Source organism: Littorina saxatilis, linkage group LG12 (genome assembly GCF_037325665.1).
Source record: "Littorina saxatilis isolate snail1 linkage group LG12, US_GU_Lsax_2.0, whole genome shotgun sequence".
NCBI lineage: Eukaryota > Metazoa > Mollusca > Gastropoda > Littorinimorpha > Littorinidae > Littorina > Littorina saxatilis.
Genome location: NC_090256.1, coordinates 18012854 through 18040690, shown reverse-complemented (window position 1 = coordinate 18040690; position 27837 = coordinate 18012854). Strand labels below are relative to the sequence as shown.

Below are 27837 nucleotides of genomic sequence, written 5' to 3'. Positions count from 1 at the left end.
ACAGATTGACAATAGTGTCAAGAAATAAATTAATTCATCAAATAATTTCTATTCTTTTACAAGGAGTACCGGGAAGGCTGTTGGTTTTGATCGCTGTTGGTTTTTGGTATATGCCGCGTGGGGGAGGGGGAGGGGTAGTCTGATCAAAGCTCTTTGCTCTGATCAAGTATAAAAGCCTGCCTGGGCAGATATGAGCCAGCATATCACCAATTTCATGTCCCTAATAGGACAACTTTCTGTGAGGACGTAAACGTTCCCCTAGTTCCGCATGAGCCGAACTATTTTCACAATAAGGACCGCGTGGGCGGCCTTTCTGCAATATTTTATGTAACACGGTGACCTTTCGTGCGCGTTGACCGGCGGCTTTGTGGTCAGCTAGAGGTCAGCTTGGCGTGCCATCGGTTACCCCTTGCCCTGGACGTTTTACCTTTCTGTTCGCGTGACTGGCTGGGGTGGTCGGGTCAGGTCAATAATGGAAGTGATGTAATGAATAGCGTTGAGCGGTGAGCCTGAGCGTTTGAAACTGACGCACCTTTTACAGGGGCTTACATCCATGAGAGGTGGTATAGGACACATGTCCTGAACAATGCAAAAGTGATAGGACATTTGTCCTGAACAAAAATAAATCAATATGACATTTTTTTTTTTAGTTATGTTGCTTTTTTTATGTTGCTTCGCAAAACATCGATAAAATAGCAAATCAAACTATTGTAAATTGGAAAGTACTGACAATGTCCGGATCAAATGAAAGCATAATCGGACAATGACGACTTTGTGACAAAAACAATAGGACATATGTCCTCTTGCATGAAAAATGTTTTGGACATTTGGAAAAAATATCCGTGTATGTTGGATGTCCGACGTGGATGTGAGCCCCTGCCTTTACTATGATTCGCGTGAAAAGGGTCATATACACCAACACATATCTGCTAAGAAGAAGAACAAGAGGAACAATAACAATAATTTATTCCGCCATAATTATTGCATAACAGCCATTGGTATTTGTCCAGGATGTTCCATGGGGAAAGAGCATTTATCCTATGACCTGCCTCTTTGTCTCTGTTAGCTGAGGAGGTGATTATTCTGAATTATCCATCGCGACCATATGGATTACCCATCACAACCGAGTTTCGATCTCAACCGTCATTGGTCATTGTCTTTGATTTCAGAGTACAATTGAATAATTTATAGAGGTCATCTGCATATTCAGAGTTTACAGATGGACTACTTTTTTCAACATACGACTGAAATATTTTATGGTGTCAAAGTCAATATCACGTATAGGTACAGGCCTACATGTGTCAATATTGAGAAAATAAAGAATACTTCATACGATACGCACATTCTGCATGGATTTAAAGAGCGGAGTCGAGATATTTCGCTGGCTGAAGCGACTGCATGGTCAAAGGCATGTTCAACGAGTATCGCGAGTGGGATCAAGGGACGATACTCCCTAATTTTTACACAGACAGCCATCTACACAGAACCGTGAGAGAGAGAGAGAGAGAGAGAGAGAGAGAGAGCGCAATCAAAACACAACCCAGTCACCTGGTAGTTCGAAAACTCAATCTGAAACTGACATCGATTGTCGAAGGCATGCCTGCGGTGCATAACTCTGGAAAAGTTGTCGTAGCTGGGAACCCGTTGAGATCCATTCCAACGCCAAAAAAATTATCAGAAGAGTCACCATGAAGTCAAATCAAACGTTAGGTTTTCTCATTTGGTTATTTGCTTTGGCTTTAAGTGTATTGCATCGATTGATAGCTGAATCTGCTTGCAACCGTGCTGTTCAAGACTGTTCGAACTGTCGTCTGCTAGACGGGCTTGTGTGAATCCGAGTCGAGTAAACTGCGGGGTTCAGCGACAAATGAGGGAGTGACATCAAAATGAAAAGAAGAAGACGAAAAGAAGTTGGAGATACAGTTAAGATATATATGGGGAAGAGAAGAGGATGTGAGGTGTTAGATGTAGCCAACCTTAGGTGTTCAAACTCAAGACCGGGACAAAGTAGAAAGCGATGTACCGCGACCGACTCTCAGTGCCGACATACAACTTCCAAGCTTTATTGCTTAACGTCTACAACAGGCGAAGTATTGAAGCTTTGGCTCACCTAAACCCGACGACTGAATATGTAAGTGATCCACGTGTGAAAACCGAAACAGAACAGCGCGATGACAGCCAACATTTCTATCCCCGACTGACAAAAAGTAACACTGCATGCGAACTGACTTGGGTCAACGATCAAACCAGCACGGCCCGAACTGAATTTGTTGCGCTGCCATTATCGTGCGCAATTCTGGTAAAAATATAAACCCGGTATGCCGAATTGAGTATAACGAAAGCCAATGTCAAATATACACAGGGACATTTTAAAATGACTTTCAAAATGTAAAAGCAGATAGCAGACCTTTTTATAAGTAATATGAATGACTGAATGTCCACATACAAGTCGAATGACGCCGTCCATTATGCTGACAAATGGGAACTAGCTTTGCGCATGAATTCATTGACATGAATTTCGACTGCGGAGTCTTTTGGCAAGCTGAAAACAGGCACGGGCAGGTTTTTGTGAAAAAAGTAAGTGTTTTTAATGAAAACGTCGGAGTAATAGGATAAATAGCTTACACACCTCGTCCTGAATATCTTGCATATTTTCCCTCGGGTCGATTTTCAGGTATTACCTCGCCAAAGACTCGGTAATACCTGAAAATCGACCCTCGGGAAAATATGCAAGATAATCAGAACTCGGAGTGTGTAACCTATATTTAATTCCTCTCAAATACACACGGAGAATTCCTTTCCAACGAAATAATTTTTCTCTCCGTATCATCCTGTGAATTACCATATTTATGTTATTTAACTTTGTTGATTCTCACGGTATCCGTGTGTGTGTGTGTGTGTGTGTGTGTGTGTGTTTAGGCACTGAATTAATAATGAAAGATCGATTGACACATGTGGCAATAACGAAATTTGTACAGCACTGAAATAAGCCCCGCTCTGCAATGACGGAAACCAGTCAGGCAGCAGATGTTTGGTATGTGTCCGAGCAGAAGGATGCTGTAACCCCATTTAGTAAAACATAAAGATGGACGGAACCGACTACTGGTGATTGACTAGGTGGTCAAAATCGGGATGAAGAATGAGTGACCAGGGCGATCTCGTGACCACCCGCAAACACAGGTGCGGTCAATGAGGGCCCGTTATCAAATTTGAGTTTGCCCAGCGGCGTTTACATTAAAACTAGAATCGATGCTGCCCAGCGGTCACTCCGGGTATTGGTCAGCTGGGCAATGTGACCCTGAGATGCTGTAGGAGACAGACTTTGAGGTCTTGGCGAATTTCTCGCCATATTCTCGGAAGCTGCTGGACGGTAAAAAAAAAGAAGCAAAAGAAGTTAAAATACAAAGTCAAACACTACGTGATGAGCAAGACCCATCCAGACTCGCTGTCGACATATTATACATAGAGAATATACTACATGCAATGGCTTGCTGTGTCTTACCAGGTTTACATGAGTTCCGTTTTTAAATATTGAAAGGCGAGCGATCGCGCGAAAGCGGAGTTGACAGAAAAGAGGAGTTGACCGAAAACCGCAAAACCCTGGATAGTGACTCTCGATTTGCTTTACAGGGTTTCAATCCATACAACAGCGATTTTTTTCTTGGTCTATAGTAAATCCAGATAATGGAAATTGCTGTGTGTAGAACATTAATGCGTCAACACAAAGAGTCTTAATTAGGTACCACAGAAAAGCAGGTTATGTCATCACCAAACCGTTATAAAGGTATGCGTTTGCCGTAGACCATAATTCGGTGTATATTCACGATCAGACAATCGAAGCAAATGAAATATCAGCGCAAAGATGGTACAACTATGGTAACATGAATTCCCCCTGTCTGGTCACCACGTTTTACATGACACCACTTGGAAGACTGACCATTTACGTGTGTACAGGACTTCAGTCAAGAACACACTAAAAACTGAACATCTATTTTGTAATATCATTCATTTTCCAAAATAACATTTTATAACGAATTTTCAACAAAAGACCACCAAGCTATTGATATCGAACGCATTGGGAAAATCGGCCTCAAGAACCAGTCCAGGTATAGTGCGCTGTTGTTGTTTTTCCAGTGTACAATAATTTTTAACATATCATTTAACAAACGAATATTTTCTCCAATGAATTGCAGCTTCAGAAAATCTGTTTGGCCTTCACTGACTGAGTAAGCTCAAACTCGACAAATCTGATTTAGTTCGTGCAGCAATACAGAACGTATTGGACGCGATCGTACAAATTATCCAACACTGTATTCGCTTTGGGTTCAAGTTCTCTTTAGTTTTCTTTATCTTTTTATAAATTTACTAATTTTGATTTCTTTTCCTAGTCACATACACCGACCAATTCATAGTAGAGAATACAATTTAATTCAGAGAAATTGACCGAAAACCGCAAAACCCTGGATATTGATTGCCTCCTTTAGTAACTATAATTATAGTCGCAGGGTACCATCGAGGGCGCGCAGCGTTCCTCCTCTGTGTTTTGGCGTCCATCGTCAGTCAGCGCAGAGCTATTTCACTGAATAAAATTATTGATCCACCGTGGCCTTGAGACACAACTGCACCCAGCAAGGGGGTCCTCGCAGCCACTGTGTGTACGAGGAAGCAGACGACAGAACTTGCCTCGCTTGTGCGGAGTCGTCTGCTTCATGTTTCTCACAAAAACACCCCCCAGCCACGCTCTGTTGACCCCACATTATAGGCATAGGATAAATACATCATTGCGCTTTTCAACTGACTCGCTCTTTTTACCATAAGCGCGTTAGCCTCTTTAGCTTTGACAGAAAACAGCCATCTTGCGCCTCCTGTTTTTCATACAACAGCCACCGCTTTATATCGCCGCGCCGTTCAGTTGGAAGCGAAGGTCGCACGGTAAGGTCAAGGCTAGCCAGATTTGGAAAGGCCGCGCCGCCATAGCTGTGCTTTCGCAGGCTCAATATACATGAGTGAATCCCAAGCTTGTGTCGTTCTGTTTCTGTTGATTATATGTCAGGAAAGGCCTACAACGTGTGTCGGAGGAGGAGAGACTTGCAGGTATGTCTCCGATAGATCTGATGTGTTTGTCGTGCAGGGCGATTCAGCTTTCGCAGAGCGTGTAGCGATCTATAGGTTTTGTTATGGTTTGGAGCATGGAATGTGTTACCGCCCTCGCCGAGCGCTCGGAGTTTTGGTGGTTTTGGAAAACCTTGAGCGCGTTGTTGCCACTCGGCCAGGCGTCGCTAAGGGGATATTCCGCGAAAGTAGTCGCAATTATCATGTCTTCATATACCTGAAACATGTCGGAATTTACACGTACACATCGGAGCGGTCGCCTCATCTGATACTGAGAGCCCGTACTACTTTTAAACATGTGTAACATCAGGACAGGTGTGTTCTACGAGCACGAGCTTTCCCATGCAAACCGCACAGGCATGTTCGCGTTCGTAAAGCTAGCATACGCTCTATTCTGGGCTGCGCTCGAAGAAGGAGAGCAGACGGCTGTATGCCAAAATGCGTCACCTAAAAATACCCCTAAGTTATCTCGGCCGAACGAGTGCTCATGTATATATAATATTTAATGATGTAATTATAGTTGGACATAAAATGTTTGTTTAGACGCTTTTTACATACATTTGCATGCGCACCTAAAGGTTTATTTATATTTTCCCCTCGGTCAGTGGATCAGATTATGGCAAAAGCTGACAGCAATCTGATACAGCATGGAGTATACTGTTCACAATCAATGCTACGAACCGTGTTCTATGCATGGGCGTTATGGTATGTGTGTTGTGTGTAAGCGAGTGATCAAGTGACCTTGCTAAGTCAGTATGTACCTTGTGTTGCACAGCAGCGCGGTGTGTAGCCTATGTGTGTGGTGTAACGGCCCGGTGTGACGTTTTCATCTTTCGCCGTGTTGATATTTCGCTTCTCAGCCTCGTTGATCTAGTATAAACTCTACACTGAACAAAAAAACACCCTTCGATAGTACTGATGAGCGATCTTGTGTACCTTACATTCATGGGGCCAAATTTGTCCAACCAATTTGTTTTATTTAATTTAGAAATTTGATTCATCCTAAAATGTTTTCCTTCTTACTCAAGGGACGTAACCACTCAGTACACGTTTTTGAAGAATTCGATTTTGGGGGTGAAATCTATTAAATTTTACCACCAATTGTCTTCACATGCAAGAAACTGACATGCTTTTCGTCCATGAATAATTTCACTTCTTAATTTTACCAGGAAACAACATTTCAGTCTTGAGTATATGTCGAGGGGGAAATATGTACACAGGCGAAAGATGAAATCGTGACACCGGCGCTGTACGCGTTATCCAGTTATGCTCTGCACACAGACGCGGGGTCGGGTCAAGCGATAGAAGAAGGCTACATGCATGTTTAGCTGATTCACTTTGCTATCACGCGACTCGTCTCTATGTATAGTGTGTCAGTGTTGTTACTGATAGAAGAAGGCTACTTGCATGTTTAGCTGATTCACTTTGCTATCACGCGACTCGTCTCTATGTATAGTGTGTCAGTGTTGTTACTGATATCGAATCTACAAAAGATTTGTCAAGTACTTGCGAACGTCTTTCGCTCGCTGTTTATTTGAAGGTCGCTCCCAGAACACGATTGACAAAACAAGTCTGTTGTAATCGGTTTTTTACTAGTTTTAGAAACATAATTTGAAATTGCTATCCGCTAGTGACATGTAACATAGCTCTATATATTTTCATGTAAAATTCCTGTGAATGTAGGCCCTATTATATTTTGAAGGTTCACTGAATGCAACATGTTAAATGTAAAATAGGGAACTTTTATAACTTATAGTGTAACATTTATTGCAAGGAATTACAACACTAAAAAATTGCATGTCTGAAGAAAAGAATTCTGACAAAAATTATGTATAATTACTGCAGTTTATTGTTTAAACAAGAACAGATTTGAACATGCAAGCAGTAAAAGTTTGCTAAGATTTAGGTAAAAAACAAAGACGGGTTCAGAATAATGTATAGATAGTAATGCGAGGGCTGTCATGTCATTGGAAATCAGAACTATCATGTCCCCCTAAATTCGTAATAAACGAAAAACTGACAGGTTTAAAATCATTATTATTATTCAAAAGTAGGCTATAAAATGCAAATGTTAGTGTCATTGTCGTCTGACATAAACAGGCATTATTATTTGAAGCTAGCAAACTCATTTATTAGTCTACTACTACTACCACCACTACTACTACTACTACTTCTACTAGGGATTGTTTGTCAAGTGTACGTGTCTGCATTGTTGCTTTGAGAAGGGCAGGTTGGTGTAGAGCTGGGTGGGGATTGGAGTGGGTGGGCCCGGGTACTTTTATGAAGAAGACTGGGTGGGCCAGGGTACTTTTATGAAGAAGACTGGGTGGGCCAGGGTACTTTTATGAAGAAGACTGGGTGGGCCAGGGTACTTTATGAAGAAGACCAAGGGTGGCAATGTAGGACAAGTCATGGTGCACCACTGGCAGAGCATGGCAACTTAACGCGCGGGGTGGGTCACGTAAAGGTACAAATAATCACTCGACTCAAAGTCCCAAAGGTGCATTCAAAGTATGCTTGCATGCGTTTTATGTGACAGCGTTTAGGAAAAAGGAACCGCACACTTTCGTGTTATACGCTGAAACCTTCCCACAGCAGAAATCTGACTGATATGATTTGTTTTTTAACTCTGCAGGGAAAACTCTGTTTAGTAAGGCCAAATGGTTTTGAGACAATGCCAAAAGGTGACGTTTTCATGTCAGTATGTCCCAAATGACATCACCAGTACATTTTTCATTCTATCTAATCTGTTTTCGTTCTATTTTTTCTAATAACATGCGTTAACAATTGATTGCCAACTGGAATGGAAGAGCACAAAAAGTGTAACTTGATATGTAGTTTCTCTAGAGGGAAAAACATCTTCCACTTTCATGTCAGTGTGTCCCATGCAACATACATTTGCCAAACAGCTATGTGCAAGTAGATTATTTGTTAGTGGTATAGAAAATACTGATCAACAATTAAAGTCAGTTTTCACATTCATTTTCTACCTATTTCTTATTTGTTTATTCTGTTGGCAATGGTGAAATGTCAGCAATCGTGTGTCATTCGGGACAGTAGACATGACACCTGACCTTTTGTCACAGTCTCTTTTGCGAATTTGAAACGAAACTGAACAACCACAGCAACGTACCCAAGAAAAAAAAATCGAACAGTTTGTTTTGCTTTCAACTCTGTTTCGTTTCCCGACGCATAGTTTCTGTAAATCAATCTCGTACCGTTTGCGTTCAGTTTCCAGTTAGGCCCTTGTGCATAAATCAAAAGATTGAAATTTTAGAAGTAAGATAAAACCTATTGTACATGCAAATCATATTTTGCTCTGGTATAATACATCAATATTTGTGTGTGTGTGTGTATGAGAGAGAGAGAGAGAGAGAGAGAGAGAGAGAGAGAGAGAGAGAGAGAGAGAGAGAGAGAGAGAGAGAGAGAGAGAGAGAGAGAGAGAGAGAGAGCGAGAGAGAGAGAGAGAGAGAGAGAGAGAGAGAGAGAGAGAGAGAGAGAGAGAGAGAGAGAGAGAGAGAGAGAATCGTCAGGATATGGGGCCCGTGTAGCTCAGGTGGTAGAGCACTGAACCTGTGATCCGTAGGATAGACGCCTGCTCAGGTTCGAATCCGGGCCGGGACAGACACGGGTCAACTTTATGTGCAGACTCAGAAACGGTATCCATGTCCCACCCCCGCGTCACCACAGTGGCACATAAAAGACCTCGGCCATTCTGCCATAAGTGCAGATGGCTCATACCACCTTAACACGCATACACTTGTGCATTTCATCTAAAGTCGGGTTAAAACCCGGGAACATACCCCGCCCGAATGGCTTTGCCGTAAGGGCGTAAAACTTGAATTTCTCTCTAGTCCGACTATCATAGCGAGGGATGCGTATGCATTCCTATGTATCAGTATACATGTTAACCACACATTACCTTTGAGTTTGAGTAAAAAAGATATATCAATCCAGCGTTTATAAACTGTTTGTGTGTTTGGCAGTTTTAGTTTTTGCTCTTACGTCTTTTTTGTATGATTTCTGTGTGTGTGTCTGTGTGTGTGGGTGTATCCGTGCGTGCATGCGTGCGTGCGTGCGTGCGCGTGTGTATGTGTGTGTGTGTGTGTGTGTGTGTGTGTGTGTGTGTGTGTGTGCGTTTGTGCGTGCGTGCGTGTGATTATTCATTTAATATAGATACCTTTGTTTTTTTAGACAATTTCTGGCACATTTAACCGTAAGACCATGGGACGTTTACATTTGGTGTGTTGTTAATTAGACACACCATCAATGATAAACTCAATTTCTCAGTGACTATGCTAATCTATCAATGTGAATAGGAGAACGTTTTGCTCGTCTATGTTATAGTCCCGATGGCATTCATCGGCTGATTTTTTTATGGACTCATAATTTCAGTGCTATCTTAGTATCTAGCAGTTATCATTAACGCTAGCAGAGGGAACCCGTGCGAATCTAGGCACACACATCGTTAATGTTGCAAACGGGTGCGAGTTTCACTGCTTTCAGAGGCGAAACAGTAACACAAAGCGAAATGAACAACGGAATCCTTGAAACAAAAGTGGGACTTTTAACTTGAACAAACTTTCAGTTGAAAAGCAAAGCGCTGGGAGCTGATGGGGCTTGGTTGATGCATACGTACTAACACAAGAAAGGGACTAGGACACATAACGATGCTTGCTCCCCGATGAATGATGAATGACAGAATAAATGAACATCGGAAAAATAAATAAATACACAATTATAAACAAAATGTAGGAAAACTAAGATGTGGTGACATATATGTTTACTCTGTCACGACACTTTTCTGTTTGTTTTACAGCAGTGTGGCAAGGACATGTAGCGAAACCACGCAACAACAACAACAACTCCAACAACCCTGACCTACACCTTCTCAGCACTAGTACTACCACCACCACAACAACATCTACAACAACAAAAAAGCGGACAGCTGTGTTGACCACACTCATGCCTCTTGATGCCTTCGCCTGACACTGTCATGATTATTGGCACCCGCACGTGCATCACTGGACTGGAACATGTGAAACCTACCCACCGTGGATGTTGTAATCGTCATGCATGGCCAGCAGTCTTTGTCGTCTTTCGGCCGTAACGGCACCAGCCCTGCCATGGGAAAAGGTAAGTCGATGATGGATGAAACATCGTTGTCGTTGTCGTTGTTTTGGTTGTTGTTGTGGTGGTGGTTTTTGTTGTTGTCTTTGTCGTCGTTGCTGTTGTTGTTGTTGTTGTTGTTGTTGTTGTTGTGCTTAGTGCTGTGCTATTCACCACTTCCATCGGCGGACTGTTATTGTTGTTATCTCTGCCGTTGTTTGCCTCATTGGTTTGGTTGTTGTCGTTGTCTTGTCCTGTTTTCAGTGCCGTCATGTTCACAACTGTCGTCGGTGGGCTGTTGTTGTTGTTGTTGTTTTTGTTGTTTTTGTTGTTGTTTCATCTTCTTCTTTTTCATTTTCTTTTTCTTGTTGTTTTGTTCAGTGTCGCGATCTTTATTGCTATTATTGCTACAGCTTTCTTTCCTTTTCAGTCTCCTTTTTGATACAATCATTATTTATAGAACATTGTTAGTACTGTTCCTGTCATTGTCATTGTCTTTTTAATCATCATCATCATCATCATCATCATCATCATCATCATCATCATCATCATCATCATCATAATCAGCATCATCATCATCAGCATCATCAGCATAACATAAAAGGATCAACATTAACGAGGACATAAGTAAAGAACATCGCATTAAAACAACGATTTCGTTTGATGTCAAACGTTTTCATGACGTCATGCAAGAACATTATCTTCTGCGTCACGCAATAACAGTGTTAATGAAATACAGCATTCATCTATTATTATCCATAACGTAATACTATAAATCTGAGGAGGAATATGAGACAGACAGACAGACAGACAGAAAGAAAAAGAGGGGAAACAAGCGAGAGAGACAGGCAGACAGACAGAGGCAGATGGTCGGACAAAATCAAGCAAACACAGATGGACTAGAACATACTAATAGAACTAGAGCGGATAAGAGAAGCATGACGATTTTGTGTGTGCACTCTTACCAAGTGACAAAGTAGGCAGGGTGCCAGCAGAAAGTCATACAGGATCTTTCTGCCGGCATAATTAGTCGACTATTGATTGATTTTACCATGAGGAGCTCTTCTCTCCGCGCGCTGTCCGTCTTATCTGGAAGTGATGTGACCGTAATGTCCTTCTCGCTGCTTGTCACCTTCATACGCGTGTGTGAGAGAGAGAGAGAGAGAGAGAGAGAGAGAGAGAGAGAGAGAGAGAGAGAGAGAGAGAGAGAGAGAGAGAGAGAGAGAGAGAGGGAGAGAGAGAGAGAGAGAGAGGGAGAGAGAGAGAGAGAGAGGGAGAGAGTGAGAGTGAGAGAGTGAGAGAGAGAGAGAGAGAGAGAGAGAGAGAGAGAGAGAGAGAGAGAGAGAGAGAGAGAGTTTTCTCTCTCTTTCCTTCGTCTCTCTTTTTTCATTCAATTTTTTTTTTACGGTCTCTGTTTCTTTTTACATTTAGTCAAGTTTTACTCAATGTTTTAACGTTGACCGGGAATCGAGATGAGGGTCTGGTGTATGTATGTGTGTGTGTGTGTGTGTGTGTGTGTGTGTGTGTGTGTGTGTGTGTGTGTGTGTGTGTGTGTGTGTGTGTGTGTGTGTGTGTGTGTGTGTGTACAGCGACTCAGAGCAAAGTACTGGTCCGATCTTCATGAAATTTTACATGAGAGTTCCTGGGTATGATATCCCCACACGTTGTTTTCATTTGTTTGATAACATGTCTTTGATGACGTAATTTCCGGCTTTTTGTGAAAGTTGAGGCGGCACTGTCACGCTCTCATTTTTTTTAACCAACTTGATTGATTGATATTTTGGTTAAGTAATCTTTGACGAAGCCTGGACTTTGGTATTGCATTTCAACTTGGAGGCTTAAACACTAATTAATGAGTTTGCTCATTAAAGTTGTCATTAAAATCGATTTTCGCAAACAGACTTAAGATTGATTGCATCGTATTCTTCATCAAATTCTGAATCTAAAAATATATACATATGTCATGTTAACTCCTAAAATGTGATCACAATTAACGAAAATAGATTAATTAGTACTACAATTTAAAATTAAGAAGTCTATCCAAAAATAATGTAATCTCATTCTTTATCATTTCCTGATTCCAATAACATACAGATATGATACTTATGTTGTATTCAAAACAAGCTCAGAAAATTAAAATATACAGAAAAGCGCGCTTTCCTGCTAAGCGCAATACGCTACCACGCTATTCTGGCTTGTCAATGTCACTGCGTTTTGCACGTGGACACTCAGCGGTTTCCTTCTCGCGGGGATTGACGAAGCTGTATTGTCTTTGTGTAAAAATGCAGTGCGCTCAGTTTTATTCCGTGACTAAATGTAGTAATTTCGTAGCTTGACCAAATGTAGTAATTTCGCCTTACGCGACTTGTTTTCTTTTTTTCCTTTTTTCTTTTTTCTGCCCTTCCTTCTTTTCAGTCGCTACAGTAATGCTTTCTACATATGGACACATATGTATGGGGAGATTTATATAGCGCTTGACGTTCTCTAAGCGCTTTACATATCAATTTCTGCCGTGTGAGATGGATTTTTTTACTCAATATATCACGCATTCACATCGGCCAGTAAATCTCAAGCCATTTAAGGCGAATATTTACTTTTCACGGCCTATTATTCCAAGTCACACGGGTATTTGGTGGACATTTGTATCTATGCCTATACAATTTTGCCAGGAAAGATCCTTTTGTCAATCGTGGGATCTTTAACGTGCACACCCCAATGTAGTGTACACGAAGAGACCTCGGTTTTTCGTCTCATCCGAAAGACTAGCACTTGAACCCACCACCTAGGTTAGGAAAGGGGGGAGAAAATTGCTAACGCCCTGACCCAGGGTCGTACTCGCAACCTCTCGCTTCCGAGGCAAGTGCGTTTACCACTCGGCCACCCAGTCCTTGTGTCTAACTCATCTGAAGCTTGGATATATCCTACAAGATGACATTGTCCCCGTTGTGCACACTGGTTGTAATTTCGTTATTATATATGGAGGCAGGCTTACATGGTGCACTTTATTATCAGATGTGCGTGTGAAAACAGAACGGAACATTTTTATATGTGACAGACGGACGTACAATGTACACATATTGCTTGTTTCTTCGTTCGATTGTCGCGTACAGGTGTACCTAAAACGGGACCTCCAACATGTTTATGCAATGGTTTGGGGACAAACGCATTGATCTGTAAAATACAAAACATGTGTGACCTGAAAGACGACATTGTCCTAGTTTTGCACACTCTGGTCCAGGTGTTTTTATTCGAGTAGAGAACATCTTGATGCAGATAATCATGAATATATATGAACGGTTCATTAGGCCCAAAAAAAAAGGTCTGTTTACGGTAACATAGGCCAAAAAAATAGGGTCGGTAGGTCGGGATTTTTTTTTTCTCCCAAAAACCATATTTTTAGTTGTTTTTGTTTTTTTCCCAAATGCCAAAAAAAGGTCTAGGGTCGCGCGAATAAAATAGGGTCGGTCGGGTTACCGTAAACAGACTATTTTTTTGTTGGCCTTATCTATATTGACAATGTTACAAGGCAAACATTATTGTCATCTTCGTTCCTTAAGTCGGTGTGTTTGTGACCGCATAACAGGCCACTAAATATATCACGGGCGGACAGAAAAAAAGAAGTTTTTCCCCAGTCGTTATCTCGTGCACTTTAAAACGTGATCTCAAACACGTTTATGCAGAATGTTAGGCACAAACACATTGATCAGTATCGATGAAGTCCCAAGATTGTGTGTTCTGGAAGACAACGTTGTCCCAGTTTTCAACGCTGTATGCAGTCTGGGCGGAAAAGTGCTGTTTTGACAAAAGAAAAACAACACTTGCTGGAGATGATCATGAATACATGATAGCGTCGTTGTTTATGTTATCAGGTATTCAATGCAAATATTATTTTCAGCTTCCTTGGTTTGCTTGTTTGCGCGTAAGCATAACGTACACATCAGCCCTGAAAGTCCAAACAAATGGTGCACACGCCTTTGGCTAGTGCTTCTCAAAATGTACTAACCAGAGAGCAAATTGTACTCGCCAAACCAACCATTTGTTTCAGCAACTTTACTCGCATTTGGCTAAATACTCGTGGCCTCGAATGTGTTTCTGCAATAGTTTCGGAACAACGATCGATCAGTATCGATATATAACTTTAGAACATGTGTGTCATCAAAGGCAACAATGTCCCAGTTTTGCACACTGCATGTAGTCCGGGCAGCAAACATACTTTTATTCCAGTAAAAGAAAAACAAATGAAAGAAGATCCTCATTCAAGGCAGATTCTTTATTCATGTTAACAGTTTTACATCATGGGAACACGATATATTTTCAGCTTCTTGAGGTTACGTTTTGTGTGATAGGAAAACGGATCAGTATAGGCTGTGACGGACGGACGGACGGACGGACGGACGGACAGAAAGACAGACAAAAATAAGGATACCCTTTTCCCCCCCCCCCCTCCCCCCCCCCCCCCCGGACGGACGGACGGACGGACGGACGGACGGACGGACGGACGGACGGACGGACGGACGGACGGACGGACAGAAAGACAGACAAAAATAAGAATACCCTTTCCCCCCTCCCCCCCTCCCCCCTTGTTGACTCGTGTGCTTAAAACGTAACCTCGGACCTGTTGACGTAATCGTGTTTGGACAAACATCGTGATCGATCAGTATCGACTGGGGCTGTTGATGACGGCGAGTGTTGCCTGTGAGTGGGTTGTGCACCGTCTTAGCATCGTCTTGCTGTGATTCAAGGCGGAAGGTCCGGGATTTGTTTTGGAGAAGGTTTCCTTAGAGCGTTAGAAAGACGAGAGGATCTACGTTAAAGACACTTGCTGTTGTTTTTCTTTGTGGCGGTGGTGGTAAATTTGATGTTGTTTTTGTCTTGTGGTTGTTGTTTTTGTCTGTGTTGTTATTGTTGTTGTTGTTTCTGTTGTGTGTGTGTGTGTGTGTGTGTGTGTGTGTGTGTGTGTGTGTGTGTGTGTGTGTGTGTGTGTGTGTGTGTGCGTGCGTGTGTGATTAGGGGGGATGAGGGGTAGACATTGTTTGCCTTTTTGGTGGTTGTGATAATTATCAAAAGGCATGCCAAGGCTTCGCTTTCCTTGCACGCAACTTCAAAGTACCGTCATATGGACGAGCGTTTAGTGTGTGTGTGTGTGTGTGTGTGTGTGTGTGTGTGTGTGTGTGTGTGTGTGTGTTTGTGTGTTTGTGTGTGCGTTCGTTCTTGCGTGTGTCCGGGCGTGTGCGTGTGTGTGTAGATCTATACGTGAAAGCAGGATATGGGGTAAGAGGATATCTATAGGTCTTCGCTGGATACTGGCAGAAGCTCATGGTCTTCCTTGATTTAATGATACCGGATAATACTATCGATTCCCCGTCAGAAAAGAAACAGCTGCGACAGGAAATCGTGCCCTGCCACGCTATTGAGCAACCAAAGATATAATGATATTTTTTCAGATATAATCCTGCTTGCCTCTAAAGACTGTTGACAAACCCGCTCTATTTAGACCCGCGAACTCCCCCGCTTCTTCAGCCCGCACTATCCCCCCCCCCCCCCCCCCCCATGCCCCCACCCCTTGATAAAAATGGGCAAAGCACACTGCATTGATTGGTTTCTAATGGAGTTGTTGTTGAAACCCGTAGATGCGAAGAGTTGAACCCAGGACAGTATTTTATTAATATTAATACCCTCTGCAACGAAGCCTCTCGATTTCTATTCACTTCAGCTGAAATAGAGCTGTACTTTTTTGAATGGGCCAAAGAAGAGAGAGAGAGAGAAAGAGAGAGAGAGAGAGAGAGAGAGAGAGAGAGAGAGAGAGAGAGAGAAAGATATATATATAAAGAGAGTGGGACTGAGAGAGAGAGAGAGAGAGAGAGAGAGAGAGAGAGAGACAGAGACAGAGACAGAGACAGAGACAATGACAATGACAATTCTTTATTTTACGAGGGTAACAGAATACGCATTGGTATACTTTTTTTGCATCTGGCCCTCGCCCTAAAGAGGGACTAAATCTACTATAATAAAGAGAGAGAGAGAGAGAGAGAGAGAGAGAGAGAGAGAGAGAGAGAGAGAGAGAGAGAGAGAGAGAGAGAGAGAGAGAGAGAGAGAGAGAGAGAGAGAGGGGGAGGGAGAGAGAAATAGAGAGACTTGGAGAGAAAGTAGGAGAGACATAGAAATAGAGAGCCAGAGACAGAGAAACAGAGATCTGTACATATATATATATATATCCCATGACCTCCCTTCTTTGTCTCTGTTACTTCAGTATGGGTATATATGTTGTATTTTTATAGCTCAATAAATACATCATGGACTCCAAAAAATATATGATAGTGCAGATTCCGATTTGGGCAAAGGACTACTTTCCTCCCGACCTTTGACCTCGCGCCGAACAATGTGACACATTTGTATGAAGTTCTAAAATCGTATTGCACGGCTCAGAAAACCATATCAGTTGCACGCAAAAATGAATCTCAGAACTGATCTGATGTATGAGATGCAATAAGCAAAAGTTTCTTTCATTATGAAAGCAATGCAGGTCGAAAAAAACGAACATTCAACTTACAAGATAACCAGATGCTAGCGAACCAAAACAAAAACACGAGTACCCTCCCCTTGCATCGTTAGCAGACGACTTTTGAGAATCTGTCGGTAGTGTGTTTTGGTGTGCGCCTTCAGCTATCAAACATCGGCTGTTTCACGTGTTTTGCGAGCAAGTCTACTCTTTTGCCTGGCTCTGCAGTAAGTCCACATATTTTTCCGTAATCCAGTCATATTCCTTCAAAATGCAATCAATCGGCGGTGACAGACGTGTCGGTCGCGTTTTCCTCACCGCACCCATACCAGTTTAAGTTCATCCATGCAAACACACTCGCAAAACAGTTTATCACGTAGATACATTTCAAATAGGGAGCAAATGGTTAAATCTAAACCTACATATTTGTTCCCTAAAATTTGCTTCTCTGTCAATAAGCCTAATTACACACGTTCGAGAAAAACAACGTGGAATCGATTCTGAATCGAGTAAGCCAAATGGGTACCGCCCAAACGCGACGCTGGAACAAAAGAATTGTGCGCTTCAACTAAATTAATTTCTATTCGACTTCATTACTTTCTTGCAACTTATGAACCTTTACTTAAAGCTTTTAAATGGTCTGAAAGTAGTGTTACCGCGTACTTATCGATGCACTCATTCGTTTTATTTTTTCAGCGACGGTCACTTAGTTTAAGGTTGCAAAAGGGCTAAGTCTCGCTGGCAACAGTTTTACCCTGCACAGATCGCAACAGTGCCGCTAGTAGTCTACACTTTGTGTTTGATGGTAGAATGGGATATACAGATTACAACACTCGTGGTTTTTTATATGGCTTGTATTTCAGTCAAGACCCAGCGGGAATATCAATCGAGAGCCACTCGCCAGAGGCTCGTGTCTCCCGATGATATTCATCCGCTGGGTCTTGACTGAAATACAAGCCATATAAAAAAACCACTCGTGTTGTAACCTATACATATATTAGGCTATATATATACAAATGTAAACTTCGTTTCTTCTACCATACGCAGCTGCTGACAAACGTTCTACTCATCAGGAGCGGCTATCTATTGGAATGCGTTCAGAGAGGTGGTCAACATGAGTCGTTTGTTACCGTTCTCACGAGATCAGTTGTTGAAACCAACTTTGTCATCTGTGCTGTTCCGGAAATGAGCTGCGCTTTTTTGGAATTCAAACAGTATCATGTCACTGTTGTCCCATTTGCGCTGTTTCGGAATTGAGCTGCACCTCGTCTGTCTGTTTATAGCAACACACACTGTCTGTCACGTACACTCCATACAAGTCTCTCCGTCTCTCCCTCGCTCTGCCTTAGTGTCTGTGTGTGTATCTGTCTCTCTCTCAATCTCTTTCTCTCTCTTTGTCTCTCTCTCGATCTCATGCTCTCTCTCTCGAGTCATTTTCTCTCACCCGGTGTTAATTTACGGTTTTGAGACGAGCATTTGGCTTTGCCTTAGGTGCCAGGGTCGGTGTAACTTACACCTCTGACTTGTAGGTGAGGACAGTTATCTAGAACAGCGCGGTGCATTTTCCTTGAATGAGGGTGCAGTGTTCGGTATAGAACTGAGGCGCGTCCGCCGCGACGGTGCCTGAGCTAAACATTGGCGGGTACTGCTCACAGCCCGGCACACAGCACTGTAAACATTCCCCCTCCCTTCACCTTTCTCGCCACCATTGGTCTCATAGCTATTTATCTGTTTCTCCGTCTCGAGTCACTCTCTGTCATCGCTTCATCCTGTGACAAAGTTAAGGTGTATATATATATGCTACATATATTCGGTCGGGTTGCATGCTTGTCAGACCATCATGGCCGGCTCTCTGTCTCTCTCTGTCTCTGTCTGCCTGTCTGTCTGTCTGTCTGTCTGTCTGTCTGTCTGTCTCTCTCTCTCTCTTTCTTGGTCTCTCTCTCTCTTTCTTGGTCTCTCTCTCTCTTTCTCTCTCTTTCTCTCTCTCTCTCTCTGTGTTTGTGTGTCTTTGTCTGTGTCTCCCTCTGAGTCTCTCCGCCTCTGTCTTTCTATGTCTGTCTCTGTCTGTGTCTCTCTCTCTCTCTGTCTCTGTCTCTCTCTCTCTCTCTCTCTCTCTCTCTCTCTCTCTCTCTCTCTCTCTCATCCGACTCCTGGCACACAGGTCAAAGCAGAGAGGTGTCAGTCTACTATCTATCTGCACAATGATACTCGTGTTATAACATCGCCAGTTTTTTTTCGTGTAACCTAGCTACTCATCCCCAAATTGCGTGGCAAATGCCACTCTCCGACAACCACCCCTTGTAAACACACATACACCTCCCTTTTTAACAAGATACTCTCTCTCTCTCTCTCTCTCTCTCTCTCTCTCTCTCTCTCCTCTCTCTCTCCTCTCTCCTCTCTCTCTCTCTCTCTCTCTTGTTCGATTGTTATTTTGTTAAACATTTTGTACTAATGTTAACGGATGTGTAGCTGATCGGAGCAACTTATTCCCAAATGAAAGGTATAACTATGTCAATGTAATTTTGTAATTTTTTGAGTTCTCCTTATGTAATTCCTTAAATGCACATTGTGTTGCATTCTGTACAATGCATTTCTGTATTTTATATGATTGAATTTATATTTGTAATGTGCGTCTGTCTTTATGTGTTGTATAAAGGACAGGTTGGTTGAATTTATATTTGTAATGTGCGTCTGTCTTTATGTGTTGTATAAAGGACAGGTTGGAAGAATAGGCTTTGCCTAAAACCTTTATCCTTTTGTAATAAAGTTCTGAGTCTGAGTCTGAGTCTCTCTCTCTCTCTCTCTCTCTCTTTCTCTCTCTCTCTCTCTCTCTCTCTCTCTCTCTCTCTCTCTCTCTCTCTCTCTCTCTCTCTCTCTCTCTCTCTTGTTGGAGTGCATTGTTTTTGCCTTTTTGCACTGAATGTCCTTTAAGGAACAGTTAATATCATACCGGATCTTCTTCTGTAACGGAACACGCGTGACATATGACAAGCAATTTCTTCTTGTCAAAAAAAAGTTATTGTACGTTTTAGGCCATTGATCTGTTTTTCCTATCAGAGAAAGATTCAATGTTTTTGCTGAACAGGCTTTTTTAAAAAAAAAATTAGCATTGTCATTTTATCCCTGAGAAAGTTGCACTTGTTTTGTTGTTGTCTTTGCAGGTTTGAGTATATGACTGATGTTTGATCTACTTGTTTCGAATGAACATTGGCGTTAGCTGTTCCTTCCTTTTTGGAAATCACGGTGTTGTTGTTCACAAGTATACGCATATGCCTTCAAGTGACCATCAGTGAACTCAGCACTGTTTGTATATACAAATATTGTTCTAAGATAAGAGAATCAGACTCCAAATTCCGTGCCGGTAACTCCCTCATGCAATACGAAACAAAATAATAACAAATAAAAATAAAGGGACACATCTTTTCGGTTGCACGTGCAATTGCAGCCCTGCTAGTTTCCTTCTATATTTGCATGAACATGAAAACTATTCCAGGTCTTTAGAACTCTTTTCAGCGGAATCCAACTCTTCCGGTTCCTTCGTTCGCTTCTTAAAACCGTTGACAATGTATTGGCCGTAAAACTGCGGATGTTGGTGAAGCAAACATCCTTGAAGTTATTTTTTCCTTGACACTTCTGTACTGTTCTCCATGAGTCCCCCCAACTCCATCCGCCCTTTCACCCCCTCTCCTTCTCCCCTCGTTTTTCCACCACTCCCCCCCCCCCTTCTCCCCGCACCCCCGCACCCTTGTCTCTATACCACCTTACTCAATGCGCCCTCTTTCCCAAAGTCATACCTCCCCCTTCCCAAACTCTACCACCTTATTCAATACGCCCCCCCCCCCCCTTCCCATCCCCCTGCGACCTACCGCCTTCTCTTCCACCTAACCCTCCCTCCTCCTCTGTCTCTATGTGAGTTAATCCACGACCACATCCTTGACCGAAGTCGGTACTATCTTTAGCTGGACTTCGATTTTCTTTTTCAGCTTCTCCGTTCTGACTTTTTTCCGCTTAGGTCTTCCACCTCCACACCCGCCCCCTTCTTTCTTGGCCCTACACGGTTACACATGGTTCATGGCTTGCACATGAATTAAAAGGAAAGGAGAAACGAGGGATGAAGAGTGTGAGTGAGTGAGTGAGTGTGTGTGTGTGTGTGTGTGTGTGTGCGTGCGTGCGTGCGTGCGTGCGTGCGTGCGTGTGTGACAGACAGACAGACAGACATCTCTTTATTATCTCTTTAATGTTCCGTTGGAGTGGCACTGGGTGTAATCCCCTAACAGTATAGATGCTCACCCCCCCCTCCACACCGCACAAATAAAAATAAAGAATACAGTAATGATTGGAAAAACATAGATAAAGATAATAAAACCAGTGAATCAATCTCTTTGGACATAACAACTGCTTGCTTTTTTTTACCTCCATCGATGACTCAGGACTAGATGTGGGAAAGTTCAAGCGGTAATGTCTGCACCAACTTGGAAACACAGAAGGCGTTGGTCGATAACTTGAACTCAGAAACAAGACAAGATTTATTGGATGGTACTGGACTTAGCTTACACGTGTCACTATAGGCCCACTCCGCCCCGTGAAAACAGGTAACCTCACTGTCTCAGAACTGGTCAGGCTTTGATATGGGATAAGACAGTCACTCGACTTTGTCACATACCAAAAATCCACATCCTTTGATGAGTTGGAATCTTTTGATACATTATTTTCCGAAAAAGGCATCAATGATTTTTACGAACTTAATTCTGTAACAACAAATATATAATATATAAGACTGTGCACAGAGAGCACCATGCACCAAGGCTGTTCGTTGTTTGTTAGTCACCAAGTGGATGGATCGTCTTATTCCATGTTAAAGCCTGATTTGAGACAGGTAGGCGAACCGTTTTCACGAGGGGGAGTGGGCCTTTTACGCATCACACCAGTTTTTGAACTGGCTCGGCATCTGGTTTCCACAGTACTTCCTATATATTACCCAGCAGTGAAAACAGACCGTCACAAAACCGTATATATATTACCCAGCAGTGAAAACAGACCGTCACAAAACCGTATAAAGCGTTGCGAAGTGTTTGGTTACACCGTGCTTGATACCCAGCTGCACAGACTAGGTATACAATTTGACCTGGCAAGGTGCAGCCCATGTACGAAAACTATGACGGAATAAAGGCGTCATAAATTAAGTGATATTTAGTAGATTTTACTGGTATTACTGAGATAATTATATATATATCACTGATATTTATTCTTATCACTCCGGAATTACCAAGACCATTCTGTGATGTGTTTATTACAAACATAAACACTTGGGCGCATGCTAGAATAATGCTAGTGAACCAAAGTGATTACTGGAATGACTCCAATTACATCCAACGCATGCGCACGAGGAAAGAAAGTGGTTCCTGTGTTTGCGGTAAATTTTCCGACGAATCAAAAGGAGGCACCGCCAATTTCTGCAATGTCCAAATGTGATTCAGTTCTTGCTGGAAATGTCCGTTCGGGTCGTCGGTGAATTTGCATTAAATAGCATTCAAATATGGCCCTCGCTCTTGATAAAACTGCTCAAAGCCCGTCAGATTTTCTTTCTCTTTGCGCAATGCAATGTGCGCGACACACATGCACAAAGGCGACGCGGCCCGGAAGTTGAGTTATTTCATTTCATTTAATTTCTTTGGTTGATTGGGGATGAAAGTGGTATTGGAGATCTCCTACTTTGGCGCTTGTATGTCGCGTGTATTGAGCCAAAAGATAGCGTGCATAAAGCCAAAACGTTATTTGTAAAGTGTTACACAAGTGAAAAGTACTAATTCTGACAATAATAGCCTAGTTATTGCTTACCATTGAGAAAGTAGTCATTATTACCTTCGGCTCACTTTCGTTACGACATTGCAGCGTCTAAATCAGTAATTAATGATGTTCGTATAATTCGTCATATTAATAATGTTGCGAAGGCGACTATTGTTTTGTCAGTGTTCGTGATAATTTATGATTATCACTGTCATAGCAGTAATTATCACCTTTAGTGCAAGTATACCGCCATACAAAAAAATGGCGTCACGCGACGACTCTGTGCTAAAGTGCACAATGACCGACATCTCGCGACGAACTCCAAAACTGACACTCAGTGCGAATTTGTGTTAGTGGGCCAGTGAGTCGCGTGCACAACCACCACCAACGAAACTGCAAGCTATGTGGAGTGTTTGTTGACATGCAGGGTTTTGAGTGTCCTCGTATTGCAATCAGCGGTCCCCGGGTCACCGTTACGTAAGCTGGCGAGAAGCTTGTAAACTGCAAATTTATTGTGGTTTCTACCACCACCTGCTGAGTGCTCCAGAACGTTTTTAGTCTCCGGCAACGCTATTCTCGACGGCGGTGCTTTTTTTCCGTGAGCAGTATTGGGTAACTCTGGAGGCTGTCTGTTTAACGTAAGGCGCGGGCGGATGGTGTTGGTTTTTTGGGTTTTTTTTAGGGAAGGGGGGGGGGGGGCGTTTAAAAGGTTGGGCTTCTGTCACTTTGTTGACTTTTTCAGTTTTTTTAAAAATTGTCGTTGGTATCTATTTAACGCTGGTAAATATGGTACATTTTGCAATAACCACTACCATCATCAATAACAGCATCAAGGAGCAGCAGCAAGGACAGCAGGAACAACAGCAACATTATATTATTTTCTGTTGACGTTGTCATTCGAAGCACACATTTTCTTTTCCCATCGTGCCTCTTTCTCTCTCTACCGGCACGGTTGGCCTAGTGGTAAGGCGTCCGCCACGTGATCGGGAGGTCGTGGGTTCGAACCCCGGCCGGGTCATACCTAAGACTTTAAAATTGGCAATCTAGTGGCTGCTCCGCCTGGCGTCTGTCTTGCATTATGGGGTTAGTGCTGTGACTGGTTGGTCCGGTGTCAGAATAATGTGACTGGGTGAGACATGAAGCCGGTGCTGCGACTTCTGTCTTGTGTGTGGCGCACGTTATATGTCAAAGCAGCACTCTCTCTCTCTCTCTCTCGGTAGCCACTCCTCTCTCTTTCAGTATCCACCTCTCTCTCTCTCTCTCTCTCTCTCTCTCTCTACCAGTCTCTCTCTCTACCTCTCTCTCTCTCGGTATCCACCCCCCCCTCTCTCTCTCTCTCTCTCTCTCTCTCTCTCTCTCTCTCTCTCTCTCTCTCTCTCTCTCTCTCTCTCTGTGCACCACTAATGCAATGGTTATTCGCCCTGTTAAGACGAAAAGTATGGTGATTACAACTAGACAAAAACACCAATTAAAACCCTTACAGCTTCAACTGTCAATTGATTCAACTCAAGTGCAACAAGTTAAAGAGCATAAATTATTAGGGGTTACCGTTGATCAAGAATTGAAATGGCAAGCTCACTTGAGTAAAATGTGCAAATTAGTATCTAAAAATTAATTTTGTACTTATTGTCTAAATTAAGACATTATGCCGATGTGGAAGCACTCAAGTTGTTTTATTACGCCCACATAATGCCCCATATCAACTTTGCTTCAACACTTTGGGATAACTGCAGTGATGTTCATCTCAAACGACTCAATTCTCTTCATCGCCGTGCTGCAAAACTAATTCTGCATGAGTCAAATAAGCCAACAGATGATGAATTAAAGCTCCTTAATTTCCTTCCCTTGAAAGATCAGTTGACGCTAAACAAAGCTGTCTTTACGTACAAAGTAATTAAAAATAATATTCCTGGATATTTAAATTACATTTCAGACATGCTACAAAAAGATATGGGTCCCAGAACCTGATTCCCCCCATCCCTCGTCTAGACTTGTGTAAGTCAAGTTTAGCCTTCTCAGGAGCGTCTCTACGGAATTCCATACCCCTACCCCTCCGAAATGCCTCCTCTGTGAGGCGCCAGTTTCATTCCCGCTTAATGGGTAAATAGAACACTTTTCATGTCTGATAATTTAGTGCTTTTTACATTTAGTCAAGTTATGTTTGTATTTTGATTTGTTCTTTATGTGTATGTATTGATAATGATATACATGCAAATGATTGGGACAATTCCTCCCCACATTTTTTTCTCCTTCTGTTATAAGTTGATTTGGATGTTTATATGCAATGCATTATTGCAACTATGCTGCAATTTCCACACTATATTGTTTTTCCCATTTTTAAATGTGTATACAAAACCAATAACACCCTTTTCCTTATTACTATTTACATTATGTACGTCTGTAAGAAACAATAACCTTGTCAATTTTATTATCTATATTATTCTGTGCGTCTGTATTAAGTGTTTGTATACGGGGACAGGTTGTAAGATTAGGCTTTGCCTAACACCTCTATCCTTTGGTAATAAAGTTCAGTTTCAGTTTCAGTTTCTCTCTATCTCTCTCTCTCTTTCACTCTCTCTCTCTCTCTCTCTCTCTCTCTCTCTCTCTCTCTCTCTCACTCTTGTCTCTGTCTCTGACCATCTGTCGCCCCCTGAACTTCTACGTCCCTGTCTGTGTGCCTTTTATTATGTCTGTGTGTCTATTTGTCATGGTGTTCTCCCGTCCTTCACCTCCTCCCCCTCCCCCTCCCCCCACTCCCGTCCTCACCACCCACGCACCCACCCTCTTTCGTGCCCCACCCAGTGACACCTACACTTTGTCATACTTAGTCAAAGCAAAATATGTTTTGAATGCCCAGTTACGTTGGGAGCCAGGTGAGCAGTCGATCGTGCGTTGACCTGCATCAGACTCAGTTTGGTGCATTGACACTTTGTTTTGGCGCAGAATGGTGCGCACAACTTAAAAAGTTCAAGGAAAAGTGTGTGTGTGTGTGTGTGTGTGAATGCAAGTGGGAAGAATATTCCAAGCTTGCTCTGTGTGTGTGTGTGTGTGTGTGTGTGTGTGAGAGAGAAGAGAGAGAGAGAGAGAGAGAGAGAGAGAGAGAGAGAGAGAGAGAGAGAAGAGAGGAGGAGAGAGAGAGAGAGAGACAGGCAGGCAGACAGACAGCCGGCAGGCAGACAGACAGACGGACGGACGGACGGAAAGACAGACAGACAGACAGACAGACAGACAAACAGGCGGACAGACAGGCGGACAGACAGGCGGACAAACGGAAAAACAGACAGACAAAAACCAGACAGATGGAGCCAAAGTAGTACAAGGTAAGGTAGGGTCCCAAACTGCGTGTTCTAAATTGAGATAACAGGTTTGTTGGCACTCGGTTTTAGCATGTGTGTAAACATGATGCACTCTAATCTGAAAAACATGCGTTTAACAACCTTTGTCGTGCAAACGTTTGTGACAGGCGTCCTTCTTCGGTCAGTGACCGTTAGACGTCGGACAGAGACCATATCAAGCCTGCCAACTGACCTATTGCTGTTTCCAGGAACAGACCCGTGTTCATTTTATCCTGGCTGTGATTATGGAAGTTGGGTGATTGGATTTGTCTGAGTCTGTTTGTGTTATGTCTATAGGTTTGTAAAAAAAGAACATAAAACCGTAAACAGTGTATTTGACACTGCACTATTTATAGTTGACGTTTTTTCTGTTGCAAGACTTCAAGGTATTTTAGTGTAGGGGGCTCGGTAGCTCAGTTGGTAGAGCACTGGACTTGTGATCGGAAGGTCGCTGGTTCGAATTCGGGCCGGGACGGACACGGGTCAACTTTATGTGCAGACTCAGAGACGGAAGCCATGTCCCACCCCCGTGTCACCACAGTGGCACGTAAAAGACCTTGGTCATTCTGCCATAAGCGCAGGTGGCTGAATACACCTAAAACACGCAGACACCTGGGTAGCGCGACCCCGTTGCTGCTAGCTTTCCACTGGGAGGAAGCGACCCGAATTTCCCAGCGATGGGACAATAAATAAATGAAAAGTGAAAAAAAAGTGTAGAAAGACAATAATGCACAAATGAAAGGTATCACATTTAATACACCGTGGGTACACAATCCGAAGAAGACTGGAGTTTGGGCGAAATACACAATTTTACAGATGGACAGTAGGTGTCACTAAAAGCACCGGTCACGTGACCCACAGAGCAAGCAATCGCTCTTACCGTACGTTAATATTGACCATGAAAAGAAAATTCACAATGAAAAAAAATATCATCACTTATAGATGAGCAAGGTAATAAAAGTATGAAATGGGAAAGAAGAGCAGACCGAAGACAAAGCAAGACGTGTTAAAGACACACTTCTGCTTATCGACCACAAACTGCAACGTGGTTTGCCGATGGTTGCCATGTTACAGTCGCATGCGGTACGCCGTTACATTGCACTGTATGCATAATAATAGTCACGAGTGGAAAACATGGCAGGACAGTTCATGGCGCCATCAACCCTTCACCATAGCACCACTGGTAATCTGGATTAGGGGGAGTTCGCGGAATTTAGTGCCACCGGAGCGATACGTTGATGTTTGTGTTGTTTGAAAAACGAAGGTTTGCTTGACCGAATAAGGTAAAGGATGGATCAGTTTAGTAGTTGTTGTGTTGTTGTTGTTGTGTTGTTGTTGTTGTTGTTGTTGTTGTGTTGTTGTTTTCTTCTTCTTCTTCTTCTTCTTCTTCTTCTTCTTCTTCTTCTTCTTCTTCTTCATTGGTGGGCTGCAACTTCCATGTACACTCGTGGACACGAGTGCAGCGGACTTGAACATGCATGGCCGTTTCCCCCCCGCCATGTAGTTAGTCATACTCCGTCTGACTGGGTTTTGGTCTTCTCAGTAGAGGGCGGTTGCTGGGGCCCCCGTTTTGTTAATGTATTCATCTGTTCATCAGGCGTGACCTCCAATTAAAAACGCAGCCTTGATCAGCACTGCACCTTGCAGACAATCGAACCCACAGAGGAGTGTCGCGGTATTGAATACAATATCAATGCTGGTTTTGATGACAAACTGAGCAGAGCAGCTCAGTTAGGGAGGACAATAAGTGTATGGGTGTGGCAGAATCAGAATAAAGGGGAAGGAGCGAGGGGGTGGGTGTTGGGGGGGGGGAGGTAGGGGATGTCCTTATGAATGCCAAACATAAAAAATGTATGCATAGTTACATGCGCATACATTATCGTATTCAGTTAGGCAGGTGGAGTCCGTGGAAAAGCACAATTGTCATGCAAATAGAGAACAGATATGTGACATATAGAATTCAGTATTTGTTACACAGAATTCAGTATATATATG

The 27837-nt window shown here is 42.8% G+C and overlaps 1 protein-coding gene across 1 annotated transcript in view; it reads left to right on the top strand.

Annotated features, from left to right (window-relative positions):
• The first annotated feature begins 4961 nt into the window (after positions 1-4961).
• Positions 4962-27837, top strand: part of LOC138981406 (ecdysone receptor-like) — a 101413-nt gene continuing 78537 nt past the window's right edge. The window contains exons 1-2 of the mRNA XM_070354322.1: positions 4962-5094; positions 9932-10248. Coding sequence (XP_070210423.1) covers positions 10185-10248 — 64 coding nt within the window. The 5' untranslated portion in view covers positions 4962-5094; positions 9932-10184. The remainder of the gene's footprint in view (positions 5095-9931; positions 10249-27837) is intronic.